The sequence below is a fragment of the Symphalangus syndactylus genome, chromosome 12 (genome assembly GCF_028878055.3).
Source record: "Symphalangus syndactylus isolate Jambi chromosome 12, NHGRI_mSymSyn1-v2.1_pri, whole genome shotgun sequence".
Taxonomy (NCBI): domain Eukaryota; kingdom Metazoa; phylum Chordata; class Mammalia; order Primates; family Hylobatidae; genus Symphalangus; species Symphalangus syndactylus.
Window position 1 is genome coordinate 138,342,123 of NC_072441.2, and position 17,177 is coordinate 138,359,299.

General features: G+C 40.2%; 1 protein-coding gene across 9 annotated transcripts in view; it reads right to left on the reverse strand.

Annotated features, from left to right (window-relative positions):
* The window catches only part of MACF1 (microtubule actin crosslinking factor 1), a 408,649-nt gene that overhangs the window by 228,119 nt on the left and 163,353 nt on the right, over nucleotides 1–17,177 (reverse strand). For 8 of the 9 annotated variants that reach the window (XM_055255176.2, XM_055255175.2, XM_055255173.2 and 5 more), the window contains 3 exons: nucleotides 13,845–13,934; nucleotides 9,571–9,648; nucleotides 5,904–5,996 (listed from right to left, as the gene is read on the reverse strand). In XM_055255176.2, the coding sequence (XP_055111151.1) occupies nucleotides 5,904–5,996; nucleotides 9,571–9,648; nucleotides 13,845–13,934 (261 nt within the window). Of the gene's footprint in view, nucleotides 1–5,903; nucleotides 5,997–9,570; nucleotides 9,649–12,007; nucleotides 12,104–13,844; nucleotides 13,935–17,177 lie in introns of all 9 variants that reach the window. The other variant, XM_055255178.2, reaches the window with a different exon arrangement.

The following is a 17,177-nucleotide window of genomic DNA, read 5'->3' on the forward strand; positions in this document are numbered from 1 at the left end:
TACACGCAACAGTACATATTGTTTATGAATAGATCATCACTGTAAATGTACAAAAGCATGTATGGGAATGATACGCATCAACTTCAGGATAATATTTACCTGGGGAGCAGAGAGGGCAAGAAAGTTGGATGTATCTGAGATGTTTTATTACTTTAAAGAGGAAGAGAGAGAAAAAACCCTGAAGCAAATATAACAAAAGTAACACCTGTTAAATTCTGAAGGCAACTACACACATAAGGATCTGTTATATACTCTTCTGAGTATTTGAGATTTTCAAAACTAAAAATTCAAATTCAAATTAAAAAGAACCTCTACCATTTAGCACATTAAAAAAAAAACGTGTTAAAGCATTTTAGAAACCATAAACCTTTGCACGAAGTTATCAATATTACCAGCCTCATCAGCAGTCGCAAACCTTTAATCTGGATCCACCCTCTCCCTTCTCCTTCAACTGAATATTCCCTTGAGGTGAAAACTACCACCCATGTCTACATGTACATCATTATTCTACTTCATTAACACCAATAACACAGACTGACCGTAATAACAATTTTGCTGATTCCCTAACATGTAACAGTTCTACTCTGCATTTCCATTTGGGTTTACATAGCACATGTTCTTGGTGAGAACAGCTAATAGATGCTCAATAACAAAAGACTAGAAAACCACAATGACAGATAACTAGCAAGAGACATACCATGCCAAATCTGATGCAAGACAAGGCGGTGGGGGGGCACTCCACATGATCCTTCAGCAGTCAATCAAAAGCTTCACAAGCAGAGAACTTTTCCCCACACACCAGAACACTTAGCTAATATAGGCAAACACCAAGCCCTCAGAACGGCAAAGAAAAGGAATCCACAGTTAAAACTGAGAAAATATTCTGGGAGCGGTGCTCCCACCTACAAGAAGACAAATAAATAGGCATTTGGCTGCGCTGAAATAACAGAGAAAAGCAGGTAGCCAATATGCGTGCAGAAGACAGACTAGGCCAAAGCTGCTATTACCTTTCTGTAAAATTGGTAACAGGAAAAAGAACAGTGGGCTGTGTCAGAAGCCCTGGAAGTTATAAGGTCAATTAATAATTATAATAAGTTGTTACTAGTAACTGCTGCCCACTGTTGAGTTCATACCGTGTTCCATCATCCTAACCCATACCTCTCTCATTCTCTAAACCTCTGTCAAGTTATTTTATGGTATGTCTGTTCTCACTCTCCTAAATAATAAGAGTCCAACTAGATGGTCTGTATCTAGTTCAATTTTGTATCTTCTGTAGTAGACTCTTTTTTTCTTTTTTTTTTTTTGAGATGCAGTCTCGTGTAGCCCAGGCTGTAGTGCAGTGGCACAATCTCGGCTCACCGCAGTCTCCACCTCCCGGGTTCAAGTGATTCTCATGCTTTGCAGCCTCCCAAGTAGGTGGGACTACAGTGCGCCACCACACCTGGCTAATTTTTGTATTTTTAGTAGAGGTGGGGTTTTACCATGTTAGCCAGGCTGGTCTTGAACTCCTGACCTCAAGTGATCTGCCCACCTAGGCCTCCCCAAGTGCTGGGATTACAGGTGTGAGCCATTGCACTCAGCCGTGTATCTTCCGTACACTCTACCCAAGACCTTGCTCATAACTGATTCCCAGTCAATGTTTGTGGAATTCAATTAAATAATACATTTTCCTGCAAACTAAAACGACAAAGAGATACAATTTCACACTCACTGTGATAGCTATAATCTAAAACAGACAATAAATACTGGTGAGGATGTAAAGACACAGGAAACCACATACATTGCTGGTAGGAATGTAAAATGATACACCATTTTGGAAGACAATTTGGCAGTTTCTCTAAAAGATAAACATGCTTACTGTACAATCAAGAAATCCCATTCCTAGGTATATACATGTATACACAAGAGAAATGAAAACATAAACCCACACAGACTAGTATGCAAATAAGTTTATTTATAATAGTGAAAAAGTGAAAACCACTCAAATGTCTATCAACTGGCTTAATATTTAAACAAAATACATGACATATCCATACAACAGAATATTCAGCAATAAAAAAGAATGACATATTGATATGTGCCACAACATGGATGAACCAAAAAATACTATGCTAAGTGAAAAAAGCCAGATACAAAAGACCATTTATCATAGGATTCCATTTATATGAAATGCCCAGAATAGGCAAATCTATCAAGATAGAAAATAAATTAGTGGCTGCCTGAGGCTGGTGATGAAAATGTACAGTAACTGTAAATGAACAAGAAGGATCTTATCTAGATGATGAAAATTTCCCCAAACTAGATTATGGTGATGATTGTACAACTCATAAAAATCACTAAATTAGTTGATTTGGTGGTATGTAAATTATACCTCAGTAAAGTTTTTTTTTAAATGAATGCATTTTCCTAAAATAAACAAACAATAGAAATTATAACAAAAAGGTGTTTTAAAACATTTAGCTAACTACAGAGAAAGGGAAGATACAGAATGGAGGGAGCAGAGATGGAAGCTAGACTTCTCTGAACACAATTGGTATTTAACTTTTTAAAATTTCCCTTTGGAACAATATAAATGATCTACATAATGTAAGGTAAAATTGAAAGGAAAAAAGCAACCCCTCAAAACTGAATGCAAATAAAAACAAATGAACCTTAATTGTGTATTGAATTTGTGGCTTAACAACAACAGATAAATTATTTCAAGTGACTTCAAAATATAGTAATTTGTGTCTGGGCCCAGTGGCTTATGTCTATAGTTCCAGCATTGTAGGAGGCTGAGGCAAGAGAATGGCTTGAACCCAGGAGTTCAAGATCAGCCTGGGCAACATAGTGAGACCCCATCTACTTTTTCAAAATAATAAATAAAATAAAATACAATTATTTGCACATCCTTAGAAAATATACGCTAAGGACAAAAAGAACAGCAATGAAAGAATAAAATTCTAAGTAATCATACTGCTAACAATAACATTCATATTGTTACTTGGATTCATATATATTACAAATAATATATATGATTTTACAGATCTCTGTGTGTGTAGGAAAAGCATAACCACATTACTGTTGTTAAGATCAAGATTTTCAGTATAAGAAAAAAAAGATATAAATATAAAGTCAAAGAGGTTAAACAAAACCCTGCAATCCTAAATTTGAATTCAAAATATCAGTACAAATTCATGGGGTTTTTTGTTTGTTTGTTTGTTGTTGTTGTTGTTTTTAGAGATAATACAAGTATTGCCTAGCTCTGTCCACAGAAAAAGCCTAGAAATAATGGGCAACCGGCTGGGTGTGGTGGCTCACGCCTGTAATCCCAGCACTTTGAGAAGCCAAGGCAGGTGGATCACCTGAAGTCAGGAGTTCGAGACCAGCCTGGCCAACAACCCCGTCTCTACTAATAATAAAAAAATTAGCTAAGCGTGGTGGCACACGCCTGTAATCCCAGCTACTTGGGAGGCTGAGGCAGGAGAATCGCTTGAACCTGGGAGGCAGAGGTTTTGGTAAGCTGAGATGGTGCCATTGCACTCCAGCCTGGGCAACAAGAGCGAAATCTGCTCCAAAAAAAAAAAAAAGAAAAGAAAAAGAAAGAAATAATGGGCAACCTAGGAGCATTCAGACTGTGGTCAATAAATAAGAGAACCAGTTCCTAGGAGAGATTAAGAATTTCAGGCCTGGGACAGAAAATATAAAAAAAGAGTCTGGAACACCTCATTGCACAAGAAATAAAGGAAATTATCAAAGACCACTGTGGTCATGCCAAAGGACTCAGAGTCAACTTGAAAGCTTCTTTACAGCCAAAGATGGAGCTATTTGATTTTATTAAAAAGAATAATAACTGTATTTGATTGGAACAACATTAAGTCTGCTTAAAAATCCATGAGTCACAGTGATACTAAAAAAAAAAAAATGAACAAAAGAACTATTATTGGTCACCTTTGGAGAATCTTAGCAAACCAACTAATTATTCTGAAAAATAGTAAGCAGAAAGAAATGAAATTTTTAAATGCTTCAAGGAAATGTTTTTTCTGGACGGACGCGGTGGCTCACGCCTGTAATCCCAGCACTTTGGGAGGCTGAGGCGGGTGGATCACCTGAGGTCGGAAGTTTGAGACTAGCCTGACCAACATGGAGAAACCCCATACTAAAAATACAAAATTAGCCAGGTATAGTGGTGCATGCCAGTAATCCCAGTTACTCCGAAGGCTGAGGCAGGAGAATCTCTTGAACCCAGGAGGCAGAGGTTGCAGTGAAAGGAGATCGAGCCATTGCACTCCAGCCCGGGCAACAAGAGCGAAACTCCGTCTCAAAAAAAAAAAAAAAAAAAGAAAGAAAGAAAAAGAAAAAAGAAAAGAAAATGTTTTTCTATTTAAACATTTGTTATGGCCTGGTGCGGTGGCTCACGCCTGTAATCCCAGCACTTTGGGAGACCGAGGTGGGTGGATCATCTGAGAGCAGGAGTTTGAGACTAGCCTGGCCAACATGGTGAAACTCCATCTCTACTAAAAACATATAAACAGGCATGTTGGCGGATGCCTGTAATCCCAGCTACTTGGGAGGCTGAGGCAGGAGAATCGCTTGAACCCAGGAGGCAGAGGTTGCAGTGAGCCAAGAACACATCATTGCACTCCAAGAGCAAAACTCCGTCAAAAAAAAAAAAAGGAAATTAATTTAGTTGTAGTAGTTGGGGTAAATAGAGACAGTGAATAAATTCTCCTTACCTCACACCTATGAGACTAACATTGGGCACTCACAGTGAGGGCAGGTTTGTGGCCAAAAAACAAATTTCTCTAAAAGCTCCTCTGTTCATAAGAGTTCCAAAGGGATAACTGTAGTCCTCCATGAAAGCTCAACAAAGTTTCCCATCCTGCCAGGGCACACCTGCCAAGTTCATGTTCCTAGTTATCCCTATGCCCAAAGCTTGCCTGAGGATACCCTGTGGTTCCACAAAATACATTACCACCACACAATCCTGTCCATGCTGGTAACTGCCAGCATTGGCTCCAAACTAGAGCCTCAAGAAACAAGCCAAAGCACTCAGATTTTTCTCTCAGGAATTCGGGGACACCTGTTGTTCTATCTTTCACCAGCAGGTAGCGCCAACTCCCCAGCTAGGATGTCACCTTGGCCTCATCCCTGAAGTCAACACCCTGCCTTCTATTCCCACTAGCTGAGGGAATGCTCCCTCTAATCCATCAGCCTCATGTGCAGCAACTGGGTATTAGAGAGAACTGTCTGAGAAATAGCTTTGTCTGGCTGACCTAAAAGGGATGTAAAAGAACAGCCTTTTTATAAAAATAGGGCTGTACTTTTCCAATAGCAATTCAGATCTAAAAAGGATTTGCCTTCTTAGGAAGAGGAAGGCCATGTGACCATGTGAACATTCTTCAAGATGCTCTTGGGTGTGATGGCTGCTGCAAGGTTGTGCTTGCCAGCACATATATAAACCCACATACTAAAGTATTGTAATTAAGAAGGCTTGTTTAAAGGTTATTAGAGATGAGAAAAAGTCTACATTAGAGCAGGATTATGAACCTTCACTCCACCCTTCTAAAGCATCAACACCAACAGCTTTTCTCAACTCTCATATTCTAAGTCCTTCAAGAGCCTCATTTTGATTCAGCTGAGCAAACAGACCTCTAATAACCAGACTGCTGAGGACAGGGCCAAACCACAGATAGGTAAAAAAAATCCCTCCATTTCATTAAGCAAATAATTAGGAAGTTCTGCGTTTATGATACAACAGCTTGTCTGCAGACCAATCTTAATTTTCCTTTCCAACTCCCATCCACCTTTGTTCACTGCCAGATAGAGAGAAGGAAGGCTCAATGCTGTCTGCAGAAGGCAGTGCAACCTTCTAGGCCATGTCCAAACCAAGCAACAGGAATCCCAAACTTCACATACCCTACCTGGAAATGCAAAATAATGGTCCAGATCAGACCCAGGGTCAACTTGGGGTTGCCATCTGTGATGTCATCATTGCGAATATTCACTAGTTTCACCTGAAAAAGAAATAAAAGCAAGGCTCAGGGCTCTAGGACTTTTTGTTTTGATTAAATTTTTGTATCACTTCATTATTGATTTATAGTTAAACTGATTTCTTTTTTGGTGTCCAGTTCTATGAGTTTTAACACATGTATAGATTCATGCAACTACCACCACAAAACAGTTTCATCACCCCAAAAAGGTCCCTTGTGCTGGCCCCCTCCTTGTAGTCAAACCCTACTCTCACCCCTAATTCCTGACAACCACTGATCTGATTCTGATCCCTTGTTCTGCTTTTTCCAGAGTGTTGGATAAATGGGATCATGCAGCATGCAAGATTTTGAAATTGCCAGCCAGGCGCGATGACTCACGCCTGTAATCCTAGCACTTTGGGAGGCTGAGGCTGGCGGATCACGAGGTCAGGAAATCGAGACCATCGTGGCTAACACGGGGAAACCCTGTCTCTACTAAAAATACAAAAAATTAGCCGGGCATGGTGGCGGGTGCCTGTAGTCCCAGCTACTCAGGAGGCTGAGGCAGGAGAATGGCATGAACCTGGGAGGTAGAGCTTGCGGTGAGCAGAGATCGTGCCACTGCATTCCAGCCTGGGTGACAGAGCGAGACTCCGTCTCAAAAAAAAAAGAAACTGTCTTTTTATTTCACTCAGCATAATGCCCTTGAGATCCCTATCCAAGTCATTGCATGAATCAACAGTTTGCTCCTTTTGATCGCTGAGTAGTTATTCCATTATAGAGATATGCTGCTGTTTGTTCACCCATTCATCCATTGACGGATATGTGAATTATTTCTAGTTTTTGGCAATTATGAATATTCATGTGCAGGTTTTTGTGTGAGCACAGTAATTTCTTTACGGTATATTCCTAGGAGTGGGAATGCTGGGTTATATGATATATGATTAGCTTTATAAGAAGTCATTGGAGTAGCTATGCCATTTTGCATTCTCACCAGAAAAGCAACCTCACAAGCACAAGGTATTGTGGGTCACTTTGTTATTGCCATCAGGGCCAAGATTTCTCTTTCTTCTTTGCCTTTTTTTTTTTTTTTTTTTTTTTTTTTAAGGTTCTGAGAGAGAAAGACAGAAAAGAGAGATACCTCTCTTCCCTCACCAGTCTTTGGCCTGCTCTCAGCTCCATTATGCCATCTTTGTCACAGATATCCATACCTGCCATGCCTCCCGCAGCACATGCTTTACTCCTAAAATCTCATTCCAGCAACTCAATGTGCCCTGACACACCCTCGCCCCAGGCTGACTTACTGCCCCAGTGTGCTGGGAATGGAGGAATTTCCTGGGACGTGGAACTTTAAAACTGGGAGTGTCCTGGGCAAACCACCCTACTTCTACTTCACCTCTGTTAGCCTCCTCAATCATACCCTCAGAGTCCTGCGACAGTGTCCTTCAGGTGTCCTCCCTTTATCTCTTCTATTGAACTGAAACTTGTGTGTCTCAAGAGGACCCTAGTGACTTTCTCAAATGGAAGCCTCATTTCTCCCTTACAATGACATTCTTCTGGGCAAGTTCTTTCCCTTTTCTGTATCTTGGTTTCCTCTTCTATACGGTGGGAGTGGGGTGGAAGTGGGAGAACCTGTCCCCTTCTCGAGAATTCATTTTTTCTAATCACTAACAGTCGACAGTTGGTGGGTTACCAGTACCAGCCAAGTCCACATTCCTCAGTCCTACCTCTATCAGCTTTCCCCTTTAGTTGTGAAGTCTACCTCCCTTGGCCAAACCACCTTCCAATCTCTGCTAACCTTTTTCTCAATGACCTCACTACCTAGTTCCTATTCTCTTTTCCTGCCTCATCATCACCTTTCCTGGAAATTCAGCATTTATATTGATATCCCAAATATTACCCTATCTGCACAAATTGCCTGCCTTTTGAATTCTGATGACTTTCATTTTTCCCCACCTTGGCCATCTGCACAGCTACATCTTGGACTTTACCATTAACAAGAACGGCTCTAGTAATCTCCCTGCCCTTCTTTGAATCCACTGTTCTTACCTGTCCACGTTTTCATTCTATCATAGTAACCAAAGCCACTTTTTGTCCTGATTTAGACTTCTAGCTAATCAATTCTTCTCATAAACCTTGCCAGTAAGGACCCCACCCAATTTCCTCTAGCTCCACACACAGGCATTTCAATGCTGCTTTCTCCCAGTACCCTGAACACTTCAGCAACCTCCACTTCTACCACTTTTTATTTATCAATTTATTTCAGCAAATATTTATTAAGTGCCAATTGAGGACCATTCATTATGGGAGATGAAGGTAAAATGTTAAGATCTTATTCTCCGTCCTCACAGAGCCTACAATGCATTGGAGCAAACAGAGAAATAACAAGGAAATAAGAAATGTTATATCAGAAGTAAATTGTTATGAGAGCAAACAGAATTTTCTAAGTTAATGAGAATTACTGATAAGAGTGTCAAAAATGAACTGACTCCAAAAATATGCATACCATTTAATGTCATGTTGACCCTGTTGTTGCTTGGCAACCCTAGATACCCCAAATATTTTCCATACAGCTCACTCTAAGCAGATGAACTCTTTGACTCCCTCATCCATCTTCTTTCTACCACAAACCATCTCTGTATCTTCACCCCTCCCTCTGTCATTCTCCTTGTCTCTCAGAAGGGGTATTTTTCTTTTCTTTTTCAAAGATGGCCACACCACTTGTGTTCTGCTTCTCATCCATCAATCCCTGGATTTGGTTCCTTCAGTTAGGAAGCAAAGGAGGAAGGGTGCTGTGTGGAAAGCAGCATGGATAGTGGAAGGTGCACTAAACTGAATGTCAGAAGGCCTGAGTTAAAGTCCCAGCTTTACTCTGACTTGTGATTTGAGGCAGGTCATTTACCTGTCCAGGTCTCAGTTTCTTTATCTATAATAAGAAACTGGACTAGTATAACGTTAAGGTATCCTCTCGGTGAAATGTTCTATGACTACTAATACTCCTCCTCACGCTCATTTTCAATCTTACTCTCTTCACTGGCTCCTCTTCCTATGTCTAAAAATGGGTTGTTGTCTTCCTCATCTAGGGAAGGAAAAGCTTCTTTATCTCTTCCTATATCTAGGTCTAGTATACTCTAAATATCTTTCTCCTGTATTAAACTGCTCACTTAAGTTATCAGTGCTTAACAACTTAGACCTTTTTCTCAGATCTGATGTGGCATTCAACAATCCACACCACCCCCTTATCTCATTTTCACTGTGATATAGCAATTTGGTCCTCTCTCTTCCTGGATGCTACACCTCTTTTCCACCTCTTTTCTAGTTTATTTTTCATCTTCATTTTGACCCCCACCTAAGGTGCATCCACAAAATTCCATCTTTATCATCATGTTCTTCTCCGTGAACATTCTTCCTTTCAAGGAGGTCACAAGTTCTGTGTAAGGAGTACTGAATGATTTCTCTAACCAGAATACAATTGCCTACTAGCAAGTTAAGACTCAGAACTGGGTCAATCAGATTTAGCATTTACTGAGAGCTTACTAGGGGCACTAAAAACATCTCTGAATAGGGCCCCAATGCCAACACAGCCTGGAAGAATGGGGAAGGCATGTGATGGTCTTACCTGTCGCTGCTTTAGGAAGTCCAGGGCAATCTGCACATTCTGCAGCCTATGAAAACGCATCCTGCCCTTCTCCCGGGGCTGCAAACAAACAAAAAAAGGGATGTTAATTCTGGCTACACAATTTAACCATACAGACCCTTTCTCTTTTATTTCCAGGACTAAAGGACCACACAAGAATTCCTTACAGTAGAAGCCAGGCGTGGGAGCATTACACAAAGCACCCCCTAAAACCAGGCCTGTACGTGTTTTGACCAGGCTCTCTGAGGTCCCCAAAATGCCTTGTGTACCACTAAGCATCTCGCAAACACAGAATACTGTTTGACCACTAATGCTGAATCAATGCCACAGCTTCTGTTCAGGTTTATCTGCAGTCACATGTGGCAGAACTTGATTCTGGATGTGAGGTTAATGGGAACAGACTTTGGCTCTATGACTCCTAAAATCACAGTTAAATGCTATCGTAGAGAAAGGGTGGAAAGTCCTAATTACATATTGCACAGTAACAGATGGAGCCAACTTTATTACAAACATGGCAAAAGGAGCTCAAGATAGCCAATTTTTGGCCAAGTGCAGTGGCTCACGTCTATAATCCCAACACTTTGGGAGGCCGAGACAGGAGGATTGCTTGAGCCCAGGGGTTCGAGACAAGCCTGGCCAACATGGTGAAACCCCGTCTCTTCATTGGCTCCTCAAAAATTAGCCGGACGTGGTGGCACATGCCTGTAATCACAGCTATTTGGGAGGCTGAAGCACGAGAATCGCTTAAACCTAGGAGGTGGAAGTTGCAGTGAGCCAAGATCATGCCACTGTACACTAGCCTGGGAGATGGAGTGAGACTCTACCTCAAAAAAAAAAAAAAAAAAAAAAATACAGATAGCTGATTTTTAACCATAGGAAATGAGAAGTTACATATGCTCAAGAAACAAGTGAAAAAATCCAAAATGGGAGGCAAAAATTAGGAAGCGACTAGTTTCCCAGGAACATAGCTGCCACTGAAGGAAGGGTACCCTTTACCCCAGCATGAAATACCCAGAGCAAACAAAACTTTGATAGTGTAGGGCTGTCAACATAATTACTCCTGAGAAAGTTATGCCAGTCACTCAATCCCAGATGTCATATAACCCACTGGAGAGAAGCCCGTCTCTATCCAGTGCCTCTGGTACCCTGTCCAAGGCTCAACTGTTACGAGTTGGAAGGTGAATGCAGTCTCTTTGCCTGCTGAGTATCACAGAAAGGGGTATCTACCCCTAGAACATTTTCTTCTGCTTACTTTCTAATGTTGCTTTTATTTTACTAAAATTTGGAGAGAAATATCACTCTCACTAGATTATACCCACTTCTTTTGTAAGTGTCAAACTGGTACTAATTAAAGGCTGATAAAATATAAGGTAGCTCTGTTGCGGGTGTCTGCACAGAGAACATTGCTCCAAATTAAAATGGGCAAAAAGTACCCTAACACATGGAGAGATAAGGATGGAAGCATCTTCTGGGCACTCTCCAACACTTCTAAGCAACACTTCTCAAATAGGAGAATCTGTACACAGAGATGTCAAGGCCTCTCTGGGCACAGGATAACTTCTTCAGTCAAAGGTTTAGGAAAAATCTTTTTAGCAAGAACCTTTTCTCAGTCATTTCAGCGAAATTAATTGTGAATATGGCTTAGAAGATGATAGTACCTATAAAATGGAAGATTCTAAGGCAATGAGAAGGGAGATAAATGATATTTTAAAAATGATTTTAAGAGGACAGAGAATGAGGATATTGCCTAATCCTTGTTTCTGGAAAAAGATTTTGGACTATAATTTAGGGCCTGCAGGCAGAATATACTCCTCTTATACTCTAATCTTTACTCATATGTACCCCTCACCAAAAATAAATACCCTAAGAACATGCAAGTTAAATCTCTGTCCTCTATAGCAACTAGATATTATTGAGCAAAGCCAGAGTATCTCCATGCAGTGAGTTTGCAAACAGGCTGTTTTGAAAACAAACGACGGAGTGTACGATGAGAACCTAGAGGCCAGAGAGGTGGAGAGTACCAGTTAGTCTAGACTGTGGAGCTGTGAGCAATTAATTGTCATGCTGTCAACTAAATTTTCCACAGTTCTGCAATCTGGACTCAGAAAACACAGCAAGGCCACCAGAAAGCTATGGGTCTCCAGGTCAGAAGGGAACTTGACACCTCCAAAAACCATTATCCTTTTTGTGCCAACCCTTCTCAGCTAAGAAAAACAATTCCCAGTCCACGAGCATCTAACAGTGACAAAAGGCACAATTAGTTTTAACTACTTTCTTTGGGACCCAAATTCCCAGGTGAAATGAGAAGGTGGCAAATGGTAACTGAACTACTTGGAGACCTGGAGAACCTCAGACTCTCTGATGGCCCTGCAGTGCCAGCAGTGCCAGCTAGGATGCTGGCATCCCCAGGAGGACCTACTACATCATCATCATCTTCCTCCGCCTGCTCCTCGTTGTTTGTATGGCGCCAGGAGGGCATGCTCACCAGACGGAGGGTCTTCAGCCCTGCTGGCTCCTTTGGCCACCAACCAAGGCAAAGACACAACAGAGGAACAAGAAATTCACAACAAAAAGATGGAAAGGAAATGAATGCAACACTTAAAAAAAAGGAAAAACAAATATGAAAATACCCTCCCACCTCCGAAAAAGATACAAAACTAAATCAAAACCAGAGCAGATGGTTACATTGAACACTTCTTATGATGAAACACATCTTCAATTCTCCTTAGCCTCCTACCCTCTCTGCTTTTCTAAGTCAACCATGGGGAAAAAACATGGTGAGAATAACTGTCAAAGAGATATCTGGATGGTTTTTGGTGAAGAGATGATAGCCTATCAGTATCTCCACAAACACCTAAAGGTTTTCAAAGGTTAGGAAAAGAAATTAGATTGACATAGTTTCAACTTATTATGTAAGCAATACAACCAAAAAAGATCACTTTTCAATATAAAATCATTACAAATTCATTAAATGTACCAGACACATTGCCCAAAATGTAACTTTGTGAGTGGTGAAGAATATAAAGTCCAGCACAATGGAAGTAAAATTCTGATTACTTATTAGATTTATAAACACAAGCCAGAGAGCAAGAACTAGAAATTAAATGTGCCGGCTATGCTAATAAAAGCTTCTGTCAATTTTAGGCCATTAAAAAATATATAATTAATTCTACTGCAAGGCAAAAAAAAGATACGAAACCAAAACAAAGGGCCGAGGGGAAGCCAAGCCCCAATCCTGGAAAGAGATGAATATCACTTAAGCAGTAAAATCAAATGTGCCAAATTCTGTTACTTAAACACAACAAACAATGACTAAGAAAGGCAGTGAGTGGGCTGGTCTTCACAGACTACTTGAGCTATACATCTCTTTGGTTCTCTATTTCTCCATAGATATTTCCAGTATTCAACCCTGGACTTTTCTAAATGAAAATTATGTTGTCTATGGCATGAGACAAAGAATATGAACCATATAGAATCACCTGCTCCCATTAGGCTCAAATATAGAAAACAGTAGGCCTACAAGTGGGTGATTTCCATTCCTCAAAGCAAGTAGAAGAACTATCATTTGGCAAGGCAAGAAGCTCAGACAGGATTTGCCCTCAGATATGTAGGTGTTTCCCATAATCAATGTTAAAACATTTTGGGAAGAAGCAGGCATATTAATTAATTATTCAAGGAGCCCAGATGTTCTATATCCAAGGCTATGCTCAGACAACAACTTTGGCAGCTCTCCAAATCTGTAAGACTCAATGAATCACAGAAGGGAGAAAGTGAGATGATTTGGAAAAAAATAACTTCAAACACCTGGGCTTTTAAATGTAAACTTCAGGTCTTTAGCTGAATACATAAAATTTAAAAAATTCATAATAGATTGGAAAATGAGAGGCGTCTATATAGACTAGAGCGCTAGGAAGAAAAATACACCTAATTCAACCTTTAAACATGAGTCTACTGTTCTGAAATATTAGTATCTAGAAAATAAAGAAAAAGTAATGCAAAAACATGCAGATATAAAAGGAATATAACTAATTCCTCATTTCATCAAGAAATGAGAACATATAATACATCAATTTAAATCATATAATTTGTAAATTCTAAGTCTGAGTTAGAAATAAAGTCCACCAACATTTCCTTCTACTTCTTCCTTCCCTCTAACAGATGAAGCAGTGATGGCTGCTGCCCTTGCACTCAACGAGATGGACCAATATGTCACTGTAGGGCCACAATTGTGAGGTCATTCATTAGGAGAAGCTCACCAGTTTGATGCCTGAGAGGACCTCCAACAGAGAGATCAGGTTATGGCCATCCCGCAGATCTTCATAAAGATCATTGATGTGCTTGCGGACCTGTGAATGAGAGTGAAACAGATTTTTATTTGATATTGAATTATTATACTATCCGCATAAAAATCTCTGGTTCTAGGTAAACACAAATTAAAGAATTTAAAAGTGGAAGCAACGATTAAATAATAAAATTCAGGAAGTTTCAGATTGGAGTAAAATACATGTGAAATGATAATACTTTACCAGGAACGTGTGTGTTTTTTAAATTGATGCCAGATCTATTACACACTCTAACCAACATACAACAATGTCCTAGAAAGTTTGGACAAGAAGATGGGGAGTCTTAATTATCCTGAGACACCTCAGGAGTTATTATGAGCCAAAATGTAATAGCATGGCGAATAATGGGTAGATGAGTCCAGCCAGAGTCAGAAAAGCCTTCTAGAGTGCTCCAAAGGAAACTAAATGCTAGGTACCCAATGTTTCCTGGGGTGTACTTCCAATTTAACCATTCTCTTACACCAAATATTTCTAACAGCGAATTTCAGAATAATTTTCTTTGTGGGAAATTCAAATTAACTTTAAAATTGGAACTATGGAAAAACAGATCTCACTTTGGCAGAAAGTGTGGTTAATATCAAACATGGTACTGAATGTTTAATATGTTATCTATCTCTCACATCTCTAAGGTGAGTAATATTATTATTTCTATTTTACACATGAGGAAATAAGGCACAAAGAGGTTAAGTAAGTTGCCCAAGGTCACCAGGTGGAAAAACTGGCCTCAGTTTCGTCTGATTTTAGTCTTTGCCATTAACTACTATGCTTTATAATCAGTCATCATCTCATTCTATTTATGTAATCCAAACAACTACCTTGTGAAGTTTACTTATTACCACCATTCCATCAAAGAAAACAAGGAAGCCGAGGTTCTGAGATGTTATGGTCACTTAGCTATAAGTTAAGTGGCAATTGGATTTCTGATTCAGTCCCAGTCTAGTGACAACTTCATTAAGTGATACTCATTGCCAGGTGCAGTGGCTTGTGCCTGCAATCCCAGTACTTTAGGAGGCCAAGGCAGGAGGATCCCTTGACCCTAGGAGTTTGAGATGAGCCTAGGAGTTCGAGATCAGCCTGGGCAACATGGAGAGACCCCTTCTTTACAAAAAAAAAAAAAAAAAAAAAAAAAGCCAGGCATGGTGGTATATGCTTATGGTCCCAGCTACTCAGGAGGCTGAGGTGGGACGATCACTTGAGCCCAGGAAATCAAGGCTGCAGTGAGCTATGATAACACCACTATACTCCAGCATAGGCGACAGAACAAGACCCTGTCTCAAAAAAAAAGGTGATGTTTACAACACAGAATAGGAAGACTTGTGAAAATTATACGGAAGATTGATTTTTAATATATTAATTTTCCAGACAACGTTAGAAAGGGCTACTTTCAGAAGTAGTAGAATTTTAGTTACTATAATTTTTCGTGTAGAGGCTGGGGATTTGGGAATTTTTACAATTGAGTGGAAAACTAAAGTCCTTTCCAATTATAATATTCAAAGTAGCTCTGAAAGTAGAGGGGAAGGCCAGGTGCAGTGGCTCACACCTGTAATACCAGTGCTTTGGGAGGCTGAGACAGGAGGACTGCTTGAGCCCAGGAGTTCAAGGCTCAAGGCTGCAGTAAGGTATCATCGCACCAATGAACTCCAGCCTGAGTGACAAACCAAGACCCTTTTGTAATGAGGGGTTTCTTTTTTAAACCTGTCTGAAAAAAGAAAAAAGAAAAAAAAAAAACAAAGTAGGATAAGAATGGAAACTGGACAAGATAAAGAATGGAAACATATGCAAAGACTTCCTCGAAGAAACAGGACTTGGAGGATTAGCAAATGTTTTAGTAGAAAGAAGATGGAAAAACCACATAAGACTCGGCATAGAGATGGACATATGCAAGGTATGTGTGTTTGTATGTATGTGTATAAAGAAATAAGAAGGTGACAGGTACGTTATACAACTGGGGAAGATGGTTCATGATGAACTGGAAAATTAGCTTTAAAAATTGAAAGAATATATATATATATATATATTTTGAGACAGAGTCTTGCTCTATCACTAGGCTGGAGTGCAGTGGCACAATCTCAGCTCACTGCAACCTCTGCCTCCCGAGTTCAAGTGATTCTCCTGCCTCAGCCTCCGGAGTAGCTGGGATTACAGGTGCGCACCACCATACCCGGCTAATTTTTGTATTTTTAGTAGAGATGGGGTTTCACCATGTTGGCCTCAATCTCCTGACCTCGTGATCCACCGCCTCAGCCTCCCAAAGTGCTGGGATTACAAGTGTGAGCCACCACACCCGGCCCACACTTTTAAGTTTAATCTGCAATATTAACATTTTCTCCATCACTTTCTTAAGTCTAAACAATAAACAAAACAAGACATCTAACTCAAACTTGCTGATTTCCATGATGTAAATGTTTCCAATACAACCAATTTCAAGCTACTAATATAATATCACTAAATGCAATGTTGGGAAGAAATATACAGTAGCACACCATTATGTACAGTATTTCCATCACAGAGACACAACAGACATAACCTCAAGACTACAGACAATACTAACATGCAGCAAAATAATTATGAAATGAACAGCTTTGAGGATGTATTACATTTATTTTAAATATAATTTATTTAATTGTATGTTTACATAATTTAATTTTTAATAATAGCTGGGAGCAGTGGCTCACACCTGTAATCCCAGTACTTTGGGAGGCTGAGGCGGGCAGATCACCTGAGGTCAGGAGTTTGAGACCAGCCTGGCCAATATGGTGAAACCCCGCCTCTACTAAAAATACAAAAATTAGCCGGCAATGGTGGCATGCACCTGTAATCTCAACTACTCGAGAGGCTGAGACAGGAAAATCCCTTGAACCTCAGAGACAGAGGTTGCAGTGAGCCAAGATCACAACATCGCACTCCAGCTTGGGCAACAGAGCAAGACTCAATCTCAAAAAAAAAAAAAAAAAGCTATGTTTAGCAACCAGCTCACAAAATTGCTGAAAATTTAACACTTGGCTCTTATGAGTCCATAAGCTGGCTCCAGCACACCAGGGGCTCCAAGATTTCAAAACGCCTCCCTCTCACACCTGTAATCTCAGCACTTTGGGAGGCCGAGGTGGGTGGATCACCTGAGGTCAGGAGTTCGAGACCAGTCTGGCCAATATGGTGAAACCCCATCTCTACTAAAAATACAAAAAATTAGCCACGTGTGGTCGTGGGTGCCTGTAATCCCAGCTACTCAGAAGGCTGAGGCAGGAG